A 15,741-nucleotide genomic window follows, 5' to 3' on the forward strand; every position below is an offset into this window, starting at 1 on the left:
CTGTAATCACACTGTGGAATTTATGGAGCCATCTACGTAGGTGCGTTTGTCATGTCTTGTTTTGCTTGGAAAGGCTAGATTTCACTGGGATATATGCCACTGCTGAGTGGTGCTCAGCAATATTTCAAACAAGTATTTCAGGTTTGGGTACCTGAAGCAAGTCTTGACTTGGACATGGGCACACGTGCTTGTGTTTGTTTTCACTGATACGCAGGTGTGTCTGAACCTGATCGAAGAACGTCTTTCCCACAAGGGAGCTGTGAAACCTTCTGTCCACTGTTACTGTTGTCAACTTTCATCTCTATTTTTTTTTTTTTTTTTTTTTTTACACAGATCATGTTTTGCCTCTCCAGTCTTGTCAGTTTTGTACTCGAAGTTCATATACCCGATCGAGCTTTGATGTAGCTGACACATGATCCTTTAACTTCTCTCCGTTATCATTTTTTCAGGAGAAACAGGACCCAAGCAGCACCTCTCTGCAGCTCCGTAATGAGATCCAGGTAGGCACCGACATTACGTGCACAAAACAATTTAAACTGCATGAAAGTAACACCCGTATCTGTACTTTGTCAGTTTTACACGAGCTCGGGCTGAAGGTCAACCTGACTCCTGTCTTTGTCTCTCTGTCCTCAGGAATCTTTAGGCTTCAGCAGTGAGGTGTCCACTCCTGAAACAGACAGAAAGTATGTGTCCCCCCCCACCCTCACTATCACTGTATACTGTGACTGTAGCCAAGCTACAATCAAAATATGAATGCATGGATTGAAATGTGTGTCTGTTGCATGTCCAAACAAAGTGCCGTGCAGCCTGTGTCTGGATCACATCAAGCCGTACATGCCTGCACACAAACTCATGGATCACACTTGGCCTCCCTGCGTGTCCGCAGCTAATGATAGAGAGGCAAATAGAAACAGACAAACCTCCGGACGCTGCTCATGTGAGCAATGGGTCTCTTGTTTGAGAGCTTGTACAAAAGGTGACTGACCTTAGTCTCAGTTTGTCTCCTCAGGTGGAAAACACTCATGGGTGTTTGTGGTGTTTTGTGTGTGAGCAGTCGACACGGGTTTAGCTGTATTTATTGTGCATGAAAATACTGTTTCAATTTCTATTCCAACACTTTATAGAAGATTTTTTTTTTTTTTTAATTAAATCTGCCATCAAATCAAAACTTCAGCAGTGACAACTGCATTTGATTAGTAATCATACAATAAGATGTCAGATTACTGTCTAATTTGTGTGTGGACTGTAATCAATTTAAATAAGCATATTCACTTTCAAGAGTTCGATGAGATGCCACTTGTTCTGTATGGTAAATAGACGCTTCCAGTAGCAGCAGCTGCTTGTTAGCTCTAGCCACTAGTAATGTTAATTATGTACCCACTGCATATATTAAGAAAGAATCCATTGCTTAGAATGATGAAGATGATGTAAAGCAACAACCAATTTTTTATGAGGGTAGAAAGTTAGCCAGCCTTCTACATTCATAGACATCACAAGTATGACTTAGTTGGTCTTCTAGGCTCTCTGAGTCACTTCCCCGCTGTGGTTAAAGGAAACCCAGTGACTGCTTCCTCTCACTGACCTGCTCAGTTCAGCAGCCATTCTCTGTTCTCTGGCCGTCCTGTGCTTCCTTCCTGCCTTTGTGTCCTGCGGAGCAGAGGGGGTGATGGACAAAAAGATTACAGCAAAGGAGCATGAACGAAAGAGCAGGATGGAATCGGGCATGGGTGGGGTTCCTTTTCACTGGTTCCTGGAACACAAAAATATGTTTGTTCGTTTTTTTGCACACTGCTGTATTTTTGTGTGCGTGTAATTTCTCCACCGTAGCCCGACATGAGATCACGGTTATATGCATGCAAAGCAAGTTAGTCGGCAAAGCAGCTCTCTAAATGCCCTGCTGTCAAACAGAGTTAAATTCATGGTAGTTGCACACATTTGGGCCCTTTATAGGCACATTTGTTTGGTCTCTGCTAGACCAAAGGGCAAGAATATTCTCAAATATTTCCTCTTGACAAGATGAATTATTTAGATTTCAAAACAGAACCACCTCCCGGAGCTGCGTAGCCCAAGAGTGGTGATAAATTTCATTTGATTAAGAGGAGGAATCGGAGCCCAAGTCAAACACCTTTGCCAATATCAAAAGCTTAAAAAAACTCCTTTATTTTTATTCTGCTAAATATTTGGGTTTGTTCCTCACCATCACCCCTGTCTGACCCCCAGTGGAATGGTAATGTTCACATGATGACCACGTGCGGCAAAGGAAGTGCATACCACAGACATGATGTCTTTTCCCATGGCTGTATATGTTGAACAGACAAATGCTCAGAATGATGGGAACCAGATGCCAAATTTCAAATGACGTCTCTACGCTGTTCGAGAGAGGCCCTAAAAGAGCCCCGAACTCTTATTATATTCTGTCTCTTGCTCCTGCCGGTCTGGTTTCCTTCTGTCGATGACGCCTCACATGGGCTCCTTCATATCCCCTTTCTCATAAACATTCAGACTTGATCTCACCTTAATCTCTAATTAATCTGCTTTGTATTCACCCTTCTCTCTACCTCTGTTATTTCTACTCACTCTTCTATTTGTCTTCCCACAAAGCCCCAAACACCATCTCTAGTGGGAAATTTTGATAGGAAGAGTGGTATATCATCTTTATGTAATTAATCTAAAGTTTTTATGCCCCAAAACGAAATTTCTCTCAGAAACCTCCCTTTTTTTTTTGTAATCTATCTTTCACTGTGAGCCCCTCTCCTCTCACTCACCCCAGCTCCTCTCTATTATGATGCCTATTGTCCATTCTCCACTGTGGTGAATGGATTTCAGGTAGAGTGATTTAGCATGTGTTGGCGATCTGATAGACAAGCCCCGTTCATTCCTCAGGCACAATTCTCACAGCCCACACAAAAAGGCACAGACACGGATACCCCATCATCACCTCTTCGCAGGACAATTGCAGCCAGAGGAGATTACTCAGACTTCATCCAGGGTCTGTGTGCCGCCCCTCTGTCTGTATGTCTCCTCGTTGCTCTGTTGGCAGGAGGTGGGCACAGCTCCCATAATGCCCGGTGTGTGAGTGGTGATGACAGAATGCTCTCAGAAGGCTGACGGGTTCAAGCTGGGGACTTCCTGTTTTGGAATGTGATTGATTGATGGCCATTGTTGCAGAGAGGAGGCAGCAACCTTATCAGTGAGGTTAACAGCAGAGGTAAATGGATCTTGATGAAAGCATACACGTGCACAGACACAAGATACAAATTGCTTATTATTCGATTTTAGAGGGACGTAGGAGTGTGGTACATTTTCAAGGGAATTGTGCTACTGGAAGCCCGTCTTACGCAATAATCAGATGGATTTGTAAGCTGTGCCATGTGCGGAATCTGATCAGAACAATAACACCACGCTGGAAAACTGAAACACCATGTCAGCATATTTACCACTTGCGGCTGAGTGTTGCAGCCCTCGTGGAGCTGCTCAGAGGTGAACAAAGTAGATGGTGGGTGTACGGCAGGAAAACGCACTCAAAGTGAAACTGCTCCCAAAAATGTGCAGTTTTCCCATTGTTTGGGTTTTAGCTGTATGATTTTGTGTTTTCCTGCCATATGAGCTTGTGCCTTCCCCTTCCACGTGACCCCTGTGACCGATGACCCCGAGAAGAGGTCAGCTCTCCGCTCTTCCTGTGGACATTGTCACCTTTCATTGTTTGTACAAGAACACCAGGGATCATTTTGCTCCTGGTGGCCAGCCTTGTCACCACACACAAATACAGTTGCTTTCCATAAATATGGGCACATTGCTGTAACTTCAGCTGAGTGCAGTAAAAAAAATAAATGGAAGCAAGAAGTAAATATGAAGATGCACTACATTGTACGTGTTAAAATCTTGCCATGTGCTGCCTTTTCTGGAGCTGCTTTGTCACACTGACTGGACATAAAGATATACTATTATTCACACTATTAAATCTTTGCAGTTGTAACATACTGTATGTTGTAAAGCCCCACATTAAAACACCCACAGCTTATTGTTTTGACAATTAGAAATGATTTTCATCCCAGACAGGGAACTAGCTTTCAAGATCAGCATCATTTTCAGCGAGCAAGTTTAGAGGTCAGTATAGCTTCAATGGAATTAGTCCACGGTTTATTCAGCCTGGATTCACAAACACTTGTGGCACTTTAATTTTCACAAAGCAGACATATCATGGGAAGCAATGTTCACCTATCCTACATAGGTTCAGCCAAATTTAAGATACTGTATTTTTTATAATGCCTCAGTTAGCCTCTTATGCTCATTAAATAAAATGTCCTCTACTCAATGCAAAGAGCAGAATTGAAATAGAAAGGCATGCCAAAGATTTAAGGTTAAACCAATTAAGTTGCCTACCCACACAATGCCTGGGCTGACTCTTTGGAAGAAATTTAGGCTCTATTTAAAGTGTGCGAGCGTGCGGATGTGCCCGAGTGCATGCATCTCTGCGCTGCACGGGAGGTTAATTTATAGAGCATTTGGGGAGGATTGGATGGGGGGGTAAGGGGGGGGGGGCAACGTTGGGACAGAAAAAGCCTCTATTGAGTGAGTTCTATTAGCATTAGCTTTGGCTCTAGCCTATCTGAGTGGGGGATGAGCACAGGGGCAAACTATACAGGCCTCCATTCAATTAGCATCTCATTATGTTGCCATGGCAGCCGGGCTTAAAGCCCTGTGAAGATTTCCCATTGCACCAAGAGAGGGCTGCCATGTTTGAGCAGACATACTACTCGCATGTGCCCCCCCCCCCCCACACACACACACACACACACACACATACACTCTGAAGCCACTGGAGATGAAAGTGACCTGTTCGTCTTATTTTGATCCCAACACACACTTCCACATTGCTTAACTGGCAGCCGCCTCCCTTTGTGCACATCTTTGCAGCTGTTATGTGCAATTGGCTTAATTAATAAGGTGTGTGAAGCTGGGAAAGTAGGAGTCTGTAAAACATTGAGACAGTTATTTCTTTAACAGAAAGATTAACGTAATAGCTCTTTCATGGTCTCAACTGGACAGATTTGCGGATGTTACATCTCTGTACCTCCTGTGATTTATTTCCTCTTAACTGAAAGATCACAGAACTTACAGTGTGCAGCCACCACTACTCATTATCACTCCCACACTTATAAACACATAAACATACCTGTAAAAGTGTCGACACAGGCATATTCTGTCTTGAAGCGTCACTTCACAGCCCACATAGCCCAATCTGAAAGTCTCTCTTGTTTTAGTTTTCAGCTGCTACTTTGAACACAAACCTTTGAAGCTCATCTTCAACCATTTATATGAAGAATACAGAAACAGATTTGCTTCATGTGGTTTATCATCTCCAGAACAAGGGCGAGTCAGCCAAGATCTAACACGCCGCTGAACTTGCTAAAAAAAAAAAAAAAAAAAAAAAAATAGTGAAGCTGCTCGTATGTGACTTTTTGATTGGAAGCTGAATGCAGTTCATGTTGTTTCCTCCATGTCAGTTCTGGTTGTTTAGAAAGGTTTATACACGTCGGAGATTTTTGTTTAACTCCGATATTTTCCATCTCTTTCTTTCTCTCCTGTGCCCTCAGTTTCTCTCCTCTCTCCCTTCTTCTCACTCTTCCCCCTCTCTCTCTCTCTCTCTCTCTTTTCCTCGTGACTGTCTATCCTGTGGAGGGAAGTGGAAACACAAACAGGCTGAGTCTGCCCTGTGGTTTCTCCTCCTCCTCCCCCTTCTGTCTCCTTCTGTTCCTCTCTTCCTCAATTCCATACTTTCACTCTGCTCACTGCTCTTACATGGTTTTATGTTCTTCCTGCATCTTACACTTTGTATTATCACCATCTTCATCTTACCAACTCATTTCTGCTGCAGAAGAGTGATTGTTGATGCCTCTCCTCTCCTCTCCTCTCCTCTCCTCTCCTCTCCTCTCCTCTCCTCTCCTCTCCTCTCCTCTCCTCTCCTCTCCTCTCCTCTCCCTCTCCTCTCCCTCCTCTCCTCTCCTCTCCTCTCCCTCCTCTCCCTCTCCTCTCCTCTCCTCTCCCTCTCCTCTCCTCTCCCTCTCATGCCTCAGGAGCCTGCTTTTCAGTTACTGAAGTTACATCACTGACCCCAAGTGGTGAATAGGCGGAACTACGGTCCACCTCCCTGAAAGAGAACATTACATTTGTGCTTGTGCACAATTATTGTGCTTTTTGCAATTTGAGACCAACTAAATCCTAAAACTGAATTATAGGAATGCAAGTTTGCATGTTTGTAGTCGTGACTCTTTTCTTTTTACTTTTTCTATCTAGAATGCCCCTGCACAAGTCCAGCTCTGAAGATGGATCTGGAGGTAAACTTAGATGCATTTTTAAACTGTATACATTACCTCAGAGTTTAGCATTCATTGATATAAAAGGGCACTCTGTCAATTTCACACATTTAACATGAACATTATTTTTTATCATGGCTACAAATACTCTGCCTGTGAAAGCTGTTGTAAAATGTCCTCTGTGGCTCTGGAGTAAGTTTGTCAAGTTGGAGGTAATAAAGCCCTGATAATGTCATAGTAGGGTCATCAAGGTTCTCAGAGCTTGAACTTGCCGACTACAAATGTATGAGAGAAAGCCTGCTGTTACCTACTTGAGCCGTGGTTTGAAAGTAATGCACATTTGAATAATCAGGCAGGAAGAGTTTACTGAAGGTGCTATTGGTTGCATCACAGAAAATGTAAGATCAAGTGTTAAACATGTGAATTATTTATAGATGAGCTGACTGAATAGTTTCCAAGCACATTCAAGAAGGCATATCTTACTTTGATACTTTTCTGGCCAGAAACAATGAAGTATAACAGCAGGCTCGGTGAAGTTGTGTATCAGATGTGTTTCCCTCTTCATAACTGAACTGATTGTTTTCTCCCTTCAGGCAAGTGGGACAGTAAGAAGAAGAACAAATCTTTCTGGCAGAACTTTCGTAAATCTCAGCACAAACCGGTTGCACGACAGACATCCAAAGGTTTGTGTGGCTCTTTTATTTTAAGATCCAAATTGCGTAAATATTTATTGCTTCATGTTTTCACCTTTTGCTTTTGGGTTGTTTGCCCCAATCAGGGGAGGATATTGGCTACGTGGCCAGTGAGATCACCATGAGCGACGAAGAGCGGATCCAGCTGATGATGATGGTGAAAGAGAAGATGATTACCGTAGAAGAAGCTCTGGCTCGGGTAGGAATCGCCTGCCTCGTCTCTCGTACCCCCCCCCCCCAACTCCCCATCCCCCCAGCGCCTAGAACTGTCGGTCTGTAACCTCCTTTCAACCCCAATATCCCCTCACTTCCTCCTGGATTAGCAACTCCCCTCGTGCTCTATGTTCCCACAATAGCTCTGTTTTACTAAAACGACTCACTCTTACTAACTCCTATAAGGCCCCGTATTTTAACCCTGCAGTGTCATCTTACACACACACACACACACACACACACACACACACACACACACACACACACACACACACACACACACGCACGCGCACGCACAAAACTCCGGACCATCTGGTGTGTCCAGAGGTTGAGGAGGTTGGGGATTTTAGGGTGTGAGCTCTTGGAGTGTGTGTGGGTGTGTTGTTCAGCTCATAATGGCGAGGTTGAAGGTCATAGTAACTCCGTAGCCCCATCTGTTGGGGGGCATGCTGTGGTGCATTGTGGTTTTTTTCTCTCTAGGTGAACATGGTGGATATTCTTTTGGCTTTCCTATACATTTTCTTGCACTTTCATTTTGATCTGACACTCAATCAATTTCTGTTGATTGTTTGGTGTCTTTTCTTCCTCTTCTTTCTCTTTTACATTCCCTCCTTCCTTCCTGTCAGTCACAACCTGCTCCTGGGTAGCATGACTTCCCAGCAGCATTTGAGAACTGGATTGCGCTCCACAAGGCAGATGTTTCTTGAATTTCTACAGTATTTTTTTTTTCTCCAGAATATTCATTTAGAATTAACCAACAGCTTGATCTCCACTATGATTGACACTCTGTCAAACCAATCAATGGTCAGCCTTTGTGGATAGTGTTTTTGTTTTGTTGTTGTTCTTGTGTTTGTATTGTGCGTTCTGTGTGTCGCTGATCAACATCATCAAGTTGTTGTTTTTTATTATGGTCAACACAATGGTATTTAGAATATGTCCAGCAACCTATTAAAGCTTTTTTAATTTATAGGCTTAACCTTTATGGGGGAAGGTTTATGTCTATACAGAAAAACAGATATAAATCCTAATAAACAACAAAACTTCATATCACACATGTAAAAAAAAAAAGCCAATTGTACGGTAGCATATTGCTTTTCTTTACAGGATCCCTTTATCTTTTTTTTTTTTTTTAAGATATTTTTTCATTAATCCAAGATACAGCTTAATTTAATTTTCTCCATCAGAACTTTTCCTGATAACATGTAGCCCAGTTATTGACAATCACTTACACTAAAAACACACAATAATTACGTGTAGGCACACAAAACAAACACAACTCACAGCCGTAAAAAAAAAAAAAAAAAAAAACGTCCACGTGCAGATCATCATGTTACATGTTATCAATTATGTTGTATGAATGCTCTACACAACAACGTCTGTTCAGGCAATCATAGACCTTTCATTGTAAAACCATACGGAAGTTTCTTAGATGATAAAAGAATAAGAAATATGTTGGTTTTGGGACATAAGACGAAGTGATGTGTTTTTAGGACAAGTAAAGTTGTGAAATTAAAATTAAATAAATTGCAATCTCATTATGGCAAATACATGTCATAATAACATGTAAGGATCTTGTAAAAGTTAAATACACGTTTTTATTAAAATAGAAAACTTAAAAGAGAATTTTCTTTTAAATTCAAAGGACGATAAAAATACATTTTTGAATACATGAGTGGATTTGACGGTTGCTTGCCTGATGATCACCACCCTCAGGCTACAGTATACACTATATAGTTGCCGCTTTACCGCTGTCAGTGAGCACTGTTGATGTTTTTCAGTCGTCTGTTAGTATCACGGAGAGACACGGCATGCTGGGTGAGAGTGGGTGGCCCCGCCCTGTTCCTCTGCCTCTCTAAACTCTTCTTCTCCATGTAGCTGAAGGAGTATGAGCGCAGCAGACAGTCCAGCAGTACTGACACTGCAGAGTGGACTGACGGATCTGCACCCAATCTAAACCAGTCCTCAAACTGCAACGTAAGTACACCCCACCCCGTTACCCCAACACCCCGTCCCGTGTAGTCTACCTCTCTTAACACTCTCCCCTCAACCACTCTCACCCTTCAGTTGAATTGTTCAACCGAGGACGCTTTGATGGAGAGCAGCATGTAGGGATGTGTGTGTTTATCCAAATGTGAATAAAGTCAGTTCAACTAGTTTTCCTCCCTTGTTGTATAGATCCTAAAAACAAAAAGAGTTCCCTTTCAAACAAACTTTATCTATTACTCCTCTCTCTTAAACTATCTTTCTCTCTCTGCTCTTCATTCATCGGTCAAACTACAATATATCCGCCTTTGCGCATACATTATCTCCACCATGTCACATTGCATCATAGTAGAATTGGTGTCGCCTCTGAAGATTTGGGCCTATTACTTATGTCTGTTTTTTCTGAGGGTGCGCTCAGGAATTGGCAGTGAATAGTGTAATAGTGTTATATATGCAATTTGCTGCGAGTACTCTCCCATATTTTATTCATCAGTTTTATCCTGTCACGGGCATCTCATTTGAAACTTGTCCCAGCAAAGCCATAACTGGCTTTATGGAAATTCAGGTCAGGTCTGTTTGCATCAATCAGTTGTAATTGTAACTTGTTGAAAGCCAAGTGCTGGGGCGGACAAAATCCACTCTAAATCTCCTGCAAAATAAGATTTTGTGAGCTGTGATCCTCAGAAGGTCTCCAAACCGCTTGTGGTCATCTTTTGTGGGAGTTGAGACCTTTCAGGATGCTTGATGTTGTAAAGTGAGCTCCAAAATGGATGGTATGAGTTGTGGAGCTGAAGCTCAGACAATCATGTACTGTTGGCTGTTGTGTGGTGACAATCAGTCAGTTCTCTCTGCTGTTGTGTGAATGTGTGTGTTTGTACTTGCTGGTGTGTTATTTTCTTTTTAAATGGAGGTCAGCTGTGATGCAGACTCAAAAGTCGCAGTGGTCATGGCAGATTTTCATTAACTTTGTACTGCATGGAATTCTGTGGGAAAAGTATGCAGTCATACAGTCTCATACTGTACATACATTTTTTTTTTTTTTTTTTTATTAATAGGAAGTGAGTTTATCCAAACACAAAAATTCCAAGTTCTCTGAAAATGACCCCCCGCACATGTGTATTGTTGCTATTTTGAAATGTGCTACTAATTCCTAACTAAACCGTACTGACATTTTCCGAAAACAGTTGCGTTTCCTGTTATTCACTTTAGGAAACGTAATGAATGTTCTTATTGTTAAAGTCAATTGACCCCATAAATTTAGATCCTGACATGGGTTGAATCAGAATTTAATTTAAGTTGATGCTCCAGTGCCAGATGTTCTTGACTTTTATACATGCATCCCCTGTGACTCTTTAGTAGTAATAGATGGTTTTTATTCACAAGGAAATCAGATTTGCATGGCTTTTTGTTATGATAACTGAATGAGTATATTCGGTGAATAAGGACTCGTGCAAAATATTTTTCTCACACAGCCAATGGTTCCTATTCAATTACTCTTCTGGGTAGTGATTGATGATTTTTTCCCCCCATATAAAATAGGTAAATTATGCCATGCATAACCTCAGCCCAACGTCTCTCTGCTGTTTAGCTCTTTGATGTGGGTCCTTGCATTGTGCTGTGAGAATGCTGATCATCTTATCAGTCTGTTAAACCTTGCGTTACCCCTCCGCTGCCAGCTGCTCACTTCCTGTGGGAAGGAGATTGATCGATTGGGGATTTTAAAGACATGAGCCCTGCACTACTGAATGAGCATTGTGCAGAGGAACATACAGTTTGGCTCTGGAGGCAAATGCTAGAAGCAGAGAGGAAACAAGGGAGACAGAGGGAGTGAAGATAAAGACTTTACACTCTTCCCCAAGGCCAGAAGAGGAGGATCTCTGTCTCTCCGATTGCCCCAAGTTCCAAAATTGGCCACTTCAGGAAATATTTCTACTCTGCTGGGGCCTCTATTGGTGTCACGTATTGCCCCTTCTCCTCTCCAGTGAATAGAATTAGGTCATTCCCAAATTCAAATTGTTAACAGATTTGCTGCACGCCTGTATTCTATTTGCAGACATGTGGACATACTGTACTGTTCATGTTTGCAATATACATTTCTTTGGCTGCTCTGTGCCTTCTTTTCTGCAGTGTCTTTCTCTGCCGATCAGAGCCCACATTCCTGGCTGGCCATTAGCGATTGGGGGGCCAAGGCAGGGTCAGAGGGGCTCAAATGCTGGGATTGTTCTCGATGCACAACACGCCTTTTCTCTGCTAGCTATGCAGCACAGCACTTCCAAACAGTCCCTCATTCCTCTGAGTTGAATTCACTAACAGGCTGTGTCTGTATCTGCCAGCATGTGCACAGGGCACAGATATTATTTTGGATTATGCATGCGTGAGAATGTGGTCAGCGCATTATCAATTTGCTGGTCCTGCTCTTGCCAAAATGTGGGATATTAAGACAGGAAATGGTACCCTGCTTTTTTCAATGAGGCGGTAAGTTTCAAGGCAAATTAGTTCTCTGGACTGTCTGAATTTGATTGTTTCTTTCATAAATGCCCTTTTCTGTTTCTGTATGGGATCGGAGGATGCTTTTGGTGTGCACCACAAAGATGTTAATGTTGTTTTCTCATTTTGACTCTTCAAAGATGTGGAAACGATCTTCAAAGTGATTTGTGTAGTGACATGGTAATTGTAGTGGTGGAATTTTTGCTTCGATCTCACTTTCAGGGACGTCCCTTCAGCCCTGTTTAATTCATGGCCTCATAAGTTTGGCTTCCTTTCTGTGCCTGTCTCGTTTCCCCTGTTTATCTGGTCATTTGCATGGATGGTGATTCTTGGGACTGGGTTAGTGTTTATATATCAGTGTCACTTCTTTACCATCTTCTATTCCTTGTCTCCTTCTCTCACACAAGGAAAAGGTGAATCACATGAGTTAATTACAACACTACCAAGGCAGTTGGACATAGTTATCCCCACCTATATAGTAAAATGACTTCATCTGAGAAAATGTTTTTTCATCATTCATGATTATAGTTATTTAGAGCAACCAAGTTACAGGAGTGCACTCCAACAGCACCTTTGGTGGTCCACTCAACTTACAGCCTTTCTTCAGTCTCTTTTATCAGTTCTCTCCAACAGTCTTATTATTACATTACATTTTCTGAGTCACACTCAAGCCTCACTCAAGCCAGAATTGTGTGGTTCAGTTGAGAGATTGTCTTGAAGAATTGTGAGGGCTGAGGGACAGTGGATTTATGGGTTTTCACAGCCTAATTCTACGGGTTTGTCAGAGGCCAAATGAATGGCTATAACCAAGCTCTGGCTGCTGGGCTGACCTGAAAGACGACAAAAAAAAAAAAAAAAGTATCATGCACCTGTAAAATGGGTGAAGTGGTGGCAAAGAGTGGAAAGTTGGATTCAATGGACTTCCATAATGACACAATGATGTATTTTTATTTTTCATCTTGACAATCATTTGTCAGGTTTTGTAACACTTACAAAGTACACAGGAACTGAAATGTTATCATGTTGCTTTGGTGGTGCGGTGCTGTCTACGATGTGCGGACAATGTCAAATGTTTGCTCCAACCGAGCCACAGTTGTTAACACTCCCTTCCCTACAGTATGTCTACAGGCTCTGAGCCAAGCCTGTGGTCTATTCCCAAGACAGCGAAAAAGCAGTTTCTTGCCCTTGAGCTCTAGTGCTACATGATAAGACTGCATTTTATCAGACAGAGAGCTAAGCCCTTCTGGGCTGGTCTGTCTAGTGTTGTGTATGCGAGTGTGCATGCCGGCATGTGTGTCCGTTTACAAGTGATGCAACCTTGACTCTAGAAATGGCAACGTGTCACCAGAGATGGGGTGTTGCTTAGGGAACCGGTGACAAATAATGAACTCTCATGGTGGCTTCTGCCTGGCAATCTTTACGCCAAAGTTCAACTCATCATGACACATCGAAGCTATAGCAAAGAATGTAGATACAGCTGCTTCGGAGCAATAGGGACTGTCTGTGTAGTCTGACTTACCTGGATGAGGAATGATGCCGTAAGCCTGCCGTTAGCTGTCTCTTTCAGTCTGCATTCTCCTCCCCTTCACCTGTCTGTGTGTTACCATCTTTGTTGCGACAGAAAAACAACCTGCTCTGACAAAAATGGCAATGGCAAGTTTTGACAAAGATTTGGCTCGTGCAATGAGGCGGGCCTGGTTGGTTGTTCTCTGACTTATTCTGGGACGTAGCCATTTTAATGCCAGGGCTCGCTTCCACGTGCAAATGCTCCACCAAAACAAGTTTCCCCGCCGTCACTATTTTGCAAGGTCATCGTTGCTGCTTTGCACCATTCAAGACGATTATGATTTGTTTAAAGAAGTACAAACAAGCCAGAGCGTTTTTCCCCCTTATAGCAGAATAATATGAGGGTGCAGCCAGACCATTCTCCAGGGCTGGCACAGCCCGGCGGAGATAAGTCTGGCCAAACCAGACTAGCAAGTGTGTCTGTGTGATAGTGATGAAACTATTTGTGAACCAGTGTCCTTCCATTTCCTCTGGAGTAATGAGTCTCTGACGGCAACATAATGTCAAATAGGCGAGTTATCGTAATACTGCAAAATGGCATTCAGTTGTGCCAATTCTTTCAGATTACTCGGCCATCTGGTTCTTTATTTCAGTGCATTTCATTCTGTGTTCACTATGAATATTGACTACATACAATGCAGCGTGCCACCATCCCTCCAATCCTTCATCTCTCACCTCACTAACTTTGTCGCCATCTGAAACAAAGCACCCATTCATTGCATCATAACAGAGTCCTTGAAATCTCAATGTATATTTGTCAAAGTGTATTAATCTGCCCAATACATGTAAAACAAAACCATGCATCTATGTTACCATAAAATGTTATGATGAACTGAAAATGATGTTTCCCCTGCTTTGGCTGATGTCGTTCTGCCCATCTTCTTTTTTTATTTTTAAATGAAGTGATATTCACTTTCACTATATCGCCCCTTCTCTTTCTCTCTGCCACCAGTCTCGCGAACAGTCAGATGATGAGCAATCAGAGGACTCGGTGAAGTTCAAACGGCTTCACAAATTGGTTAACTCGACACGCCGGGTCAGGAAAAAACTCATCAAGGTGGAGGAGGGCAAAAAACATGCCTCTGAAGGTTTGTGATCCTGTTTGGCAACGATAAATTCCTCTGATTATCTTACAGTTCGACACAATTTAAGTCTTGTAGCACTTGTTTTTATTCGTCAAATGATGTTGGTGCATCATGTTTATGCGGTACATTAATTTCAACTATTTACTTACATCACCCTTGGAAATTGTAGGATAAAAATTTTAGCTCTAAATTTCTATCTGAACCTCTGTGGAAATAAGTGAGTGTTAGAAGATTGCCAACTCTTTTATCAAGGGTTTTGCCTGATACTCTGACTTTAAGAAAGTGGTGTGGGCCATGGGACTGCACTGAATCTGCTGTTAAAATTCAGTTTCTGTCTCTTCTTTAGATTTTCTGAATCTCGAGGCACCTCCCACCTGTGAGGACAACACAGCTCTGTATACAGGGGTCCTAAAGAAGCCCCTTCTACTCCAGGAGGCCTCTCTGTCCTCCCTCACCCATGATCAACTCTCTCTGGATGGAGACACCGACAGTCTGACGACCTCTCCTTCCTCCAGCAGTTTGGATACCTGGTCCGGACACAAGCTGGTCAAAACCTTCAATAAGTCTTCCAACACCCACGGTCTCATCCGGCCCCCGAGGAGAACCCCAGCGGGCTCCAGCGCCCTGGGAGGCTCCATCTCCGGCGTGGCAGGCAGTGGTTCCTCCTTCTCAGAGCTCGATGGCTGTGGATTAGACGACGAGGGAAAGCTGTCACGCTCCACAACTGACGGCGAGATGAGGAAGGCCCTGAGCTCCATCTCCCACGGGGTAAGTAACAACGAGGCCCTCTATGCCTTCTATGGCCTCACCAAACCTCGCCCCAAACCCCATTCCCAGTCTCAGTCCCGCCTTCTGATCTCCCTGGATGATGGGCCACAAGGCAGCCCCAAACATCAACCTGCCAACTGGCACCATGGCAGCTGGACACACCGGAAACCTGACCCCAACTATGCATACTCCACCAAGCACCTGCTCTACCAGCGCTCGCGCAATGCCAAGACCCCTGTGTCCCCCCTGTCTGTCACCCCCTCCTCCCCTGTTCGCTGCGAAGTAGCCAAATCAAAAGGTTTTGGAAGTGGGGGAGGCTGGGTGTTCCCCTCTCGCAGGCTGCGTGGTCGAACAGCAGTCAGTGAGCTGAACATCACCTATGTGGTAGAACGGAGCCTGTATGGTCACCTCAACTGGGCCCAGCTAGTCCGACCAGTTACCCTCAGCCGCGCTGAGCGCCGCTGTCTATTGGAGGAGGATCGCGAGGCGGACAGGAAGTGGGCGGCCAGCGTGGACCGCTGCACCAAGCGTGTGCTCTTGCGCATCCAGCAGAAGTCTGTGAGTTTAGACCATGAGGTTTAACTCGACCGCCTCGTGTGAGCAGGACTCGGTGTACTTCAAAGTTGCAGA

At 43.5% G+C, this 15,741-nt stretch overlaps 1 protein-coding gene across 7 annotated transcripts in view; it reads left to right on the plus strand.

Moving 5' to 3' along the window:
* Positions 1 to 15,741, plus strand: part of sash1a (SAM and SH3 domain containing 1a) — a 162,483-nt gene that overhangs the window by 129,509 nt on the left and 17,233 nt on the right. For 4 of the 7 annotated variants that reach the window (XM_069701826.1, XM_069701819.1, XM_069701821.1 and 1 more), the window contains 8 exons: positions 450 to 500; positions 634 to 683; positions 6,298 to 6,338; positions 6,911 to 7,000; positions 7,096 to 7,208; positions 9,098 to 9,196; positions 14,211 to 14,346; positions 14,690 to 15,669. In XM_069701826.1, coding sequence (XP_069557927.1) covers positions 450 to 500; positions 634 to 683; positions 6,298 to 6,338; positions 6,911 to 7,000; positions 7,096 to 7,208; positions 9,098 to 9,196; positions 14,211 to 14,346; positions 14,690 to 15,669 — 1,560 coding nt within the window. The remainder of the gene's footprint in view (positions 1 to 449; positions 501 to 633; positions 684 to 6,297; positions 6,339 to 6,910; positions 7,001 to 7,095; positions 7,209 to 9,097; positions 9,197 to 14,210; positions 14,347 to 14,689; positions 15,670 to 15,741) is intronic. The other 3 variants (XM_069701824.1, XM_069701825.1, XM_069701822.1) reach the window with 2 other exon arrangements.

The sequence above is a fragment of the Brachyistius frenatus genome, unplaced genomic scaffold (genome assembly GCF_029030835.1).
Source record: "Brachyistius frenatus isolate BFR_SWC_R1_liver_20210118 unplaced genomic scaffold, ASM2903083v1 Contig_38, whole genome shotgun sequence".
In the NCBI taxonomy this organism is placed as follows: domain Eukaryota; kingdom Metazoa; phylum Chordata; class Actinopteri; family Embiotocidae; genus Brachyistius; species Brachyistius frenatus.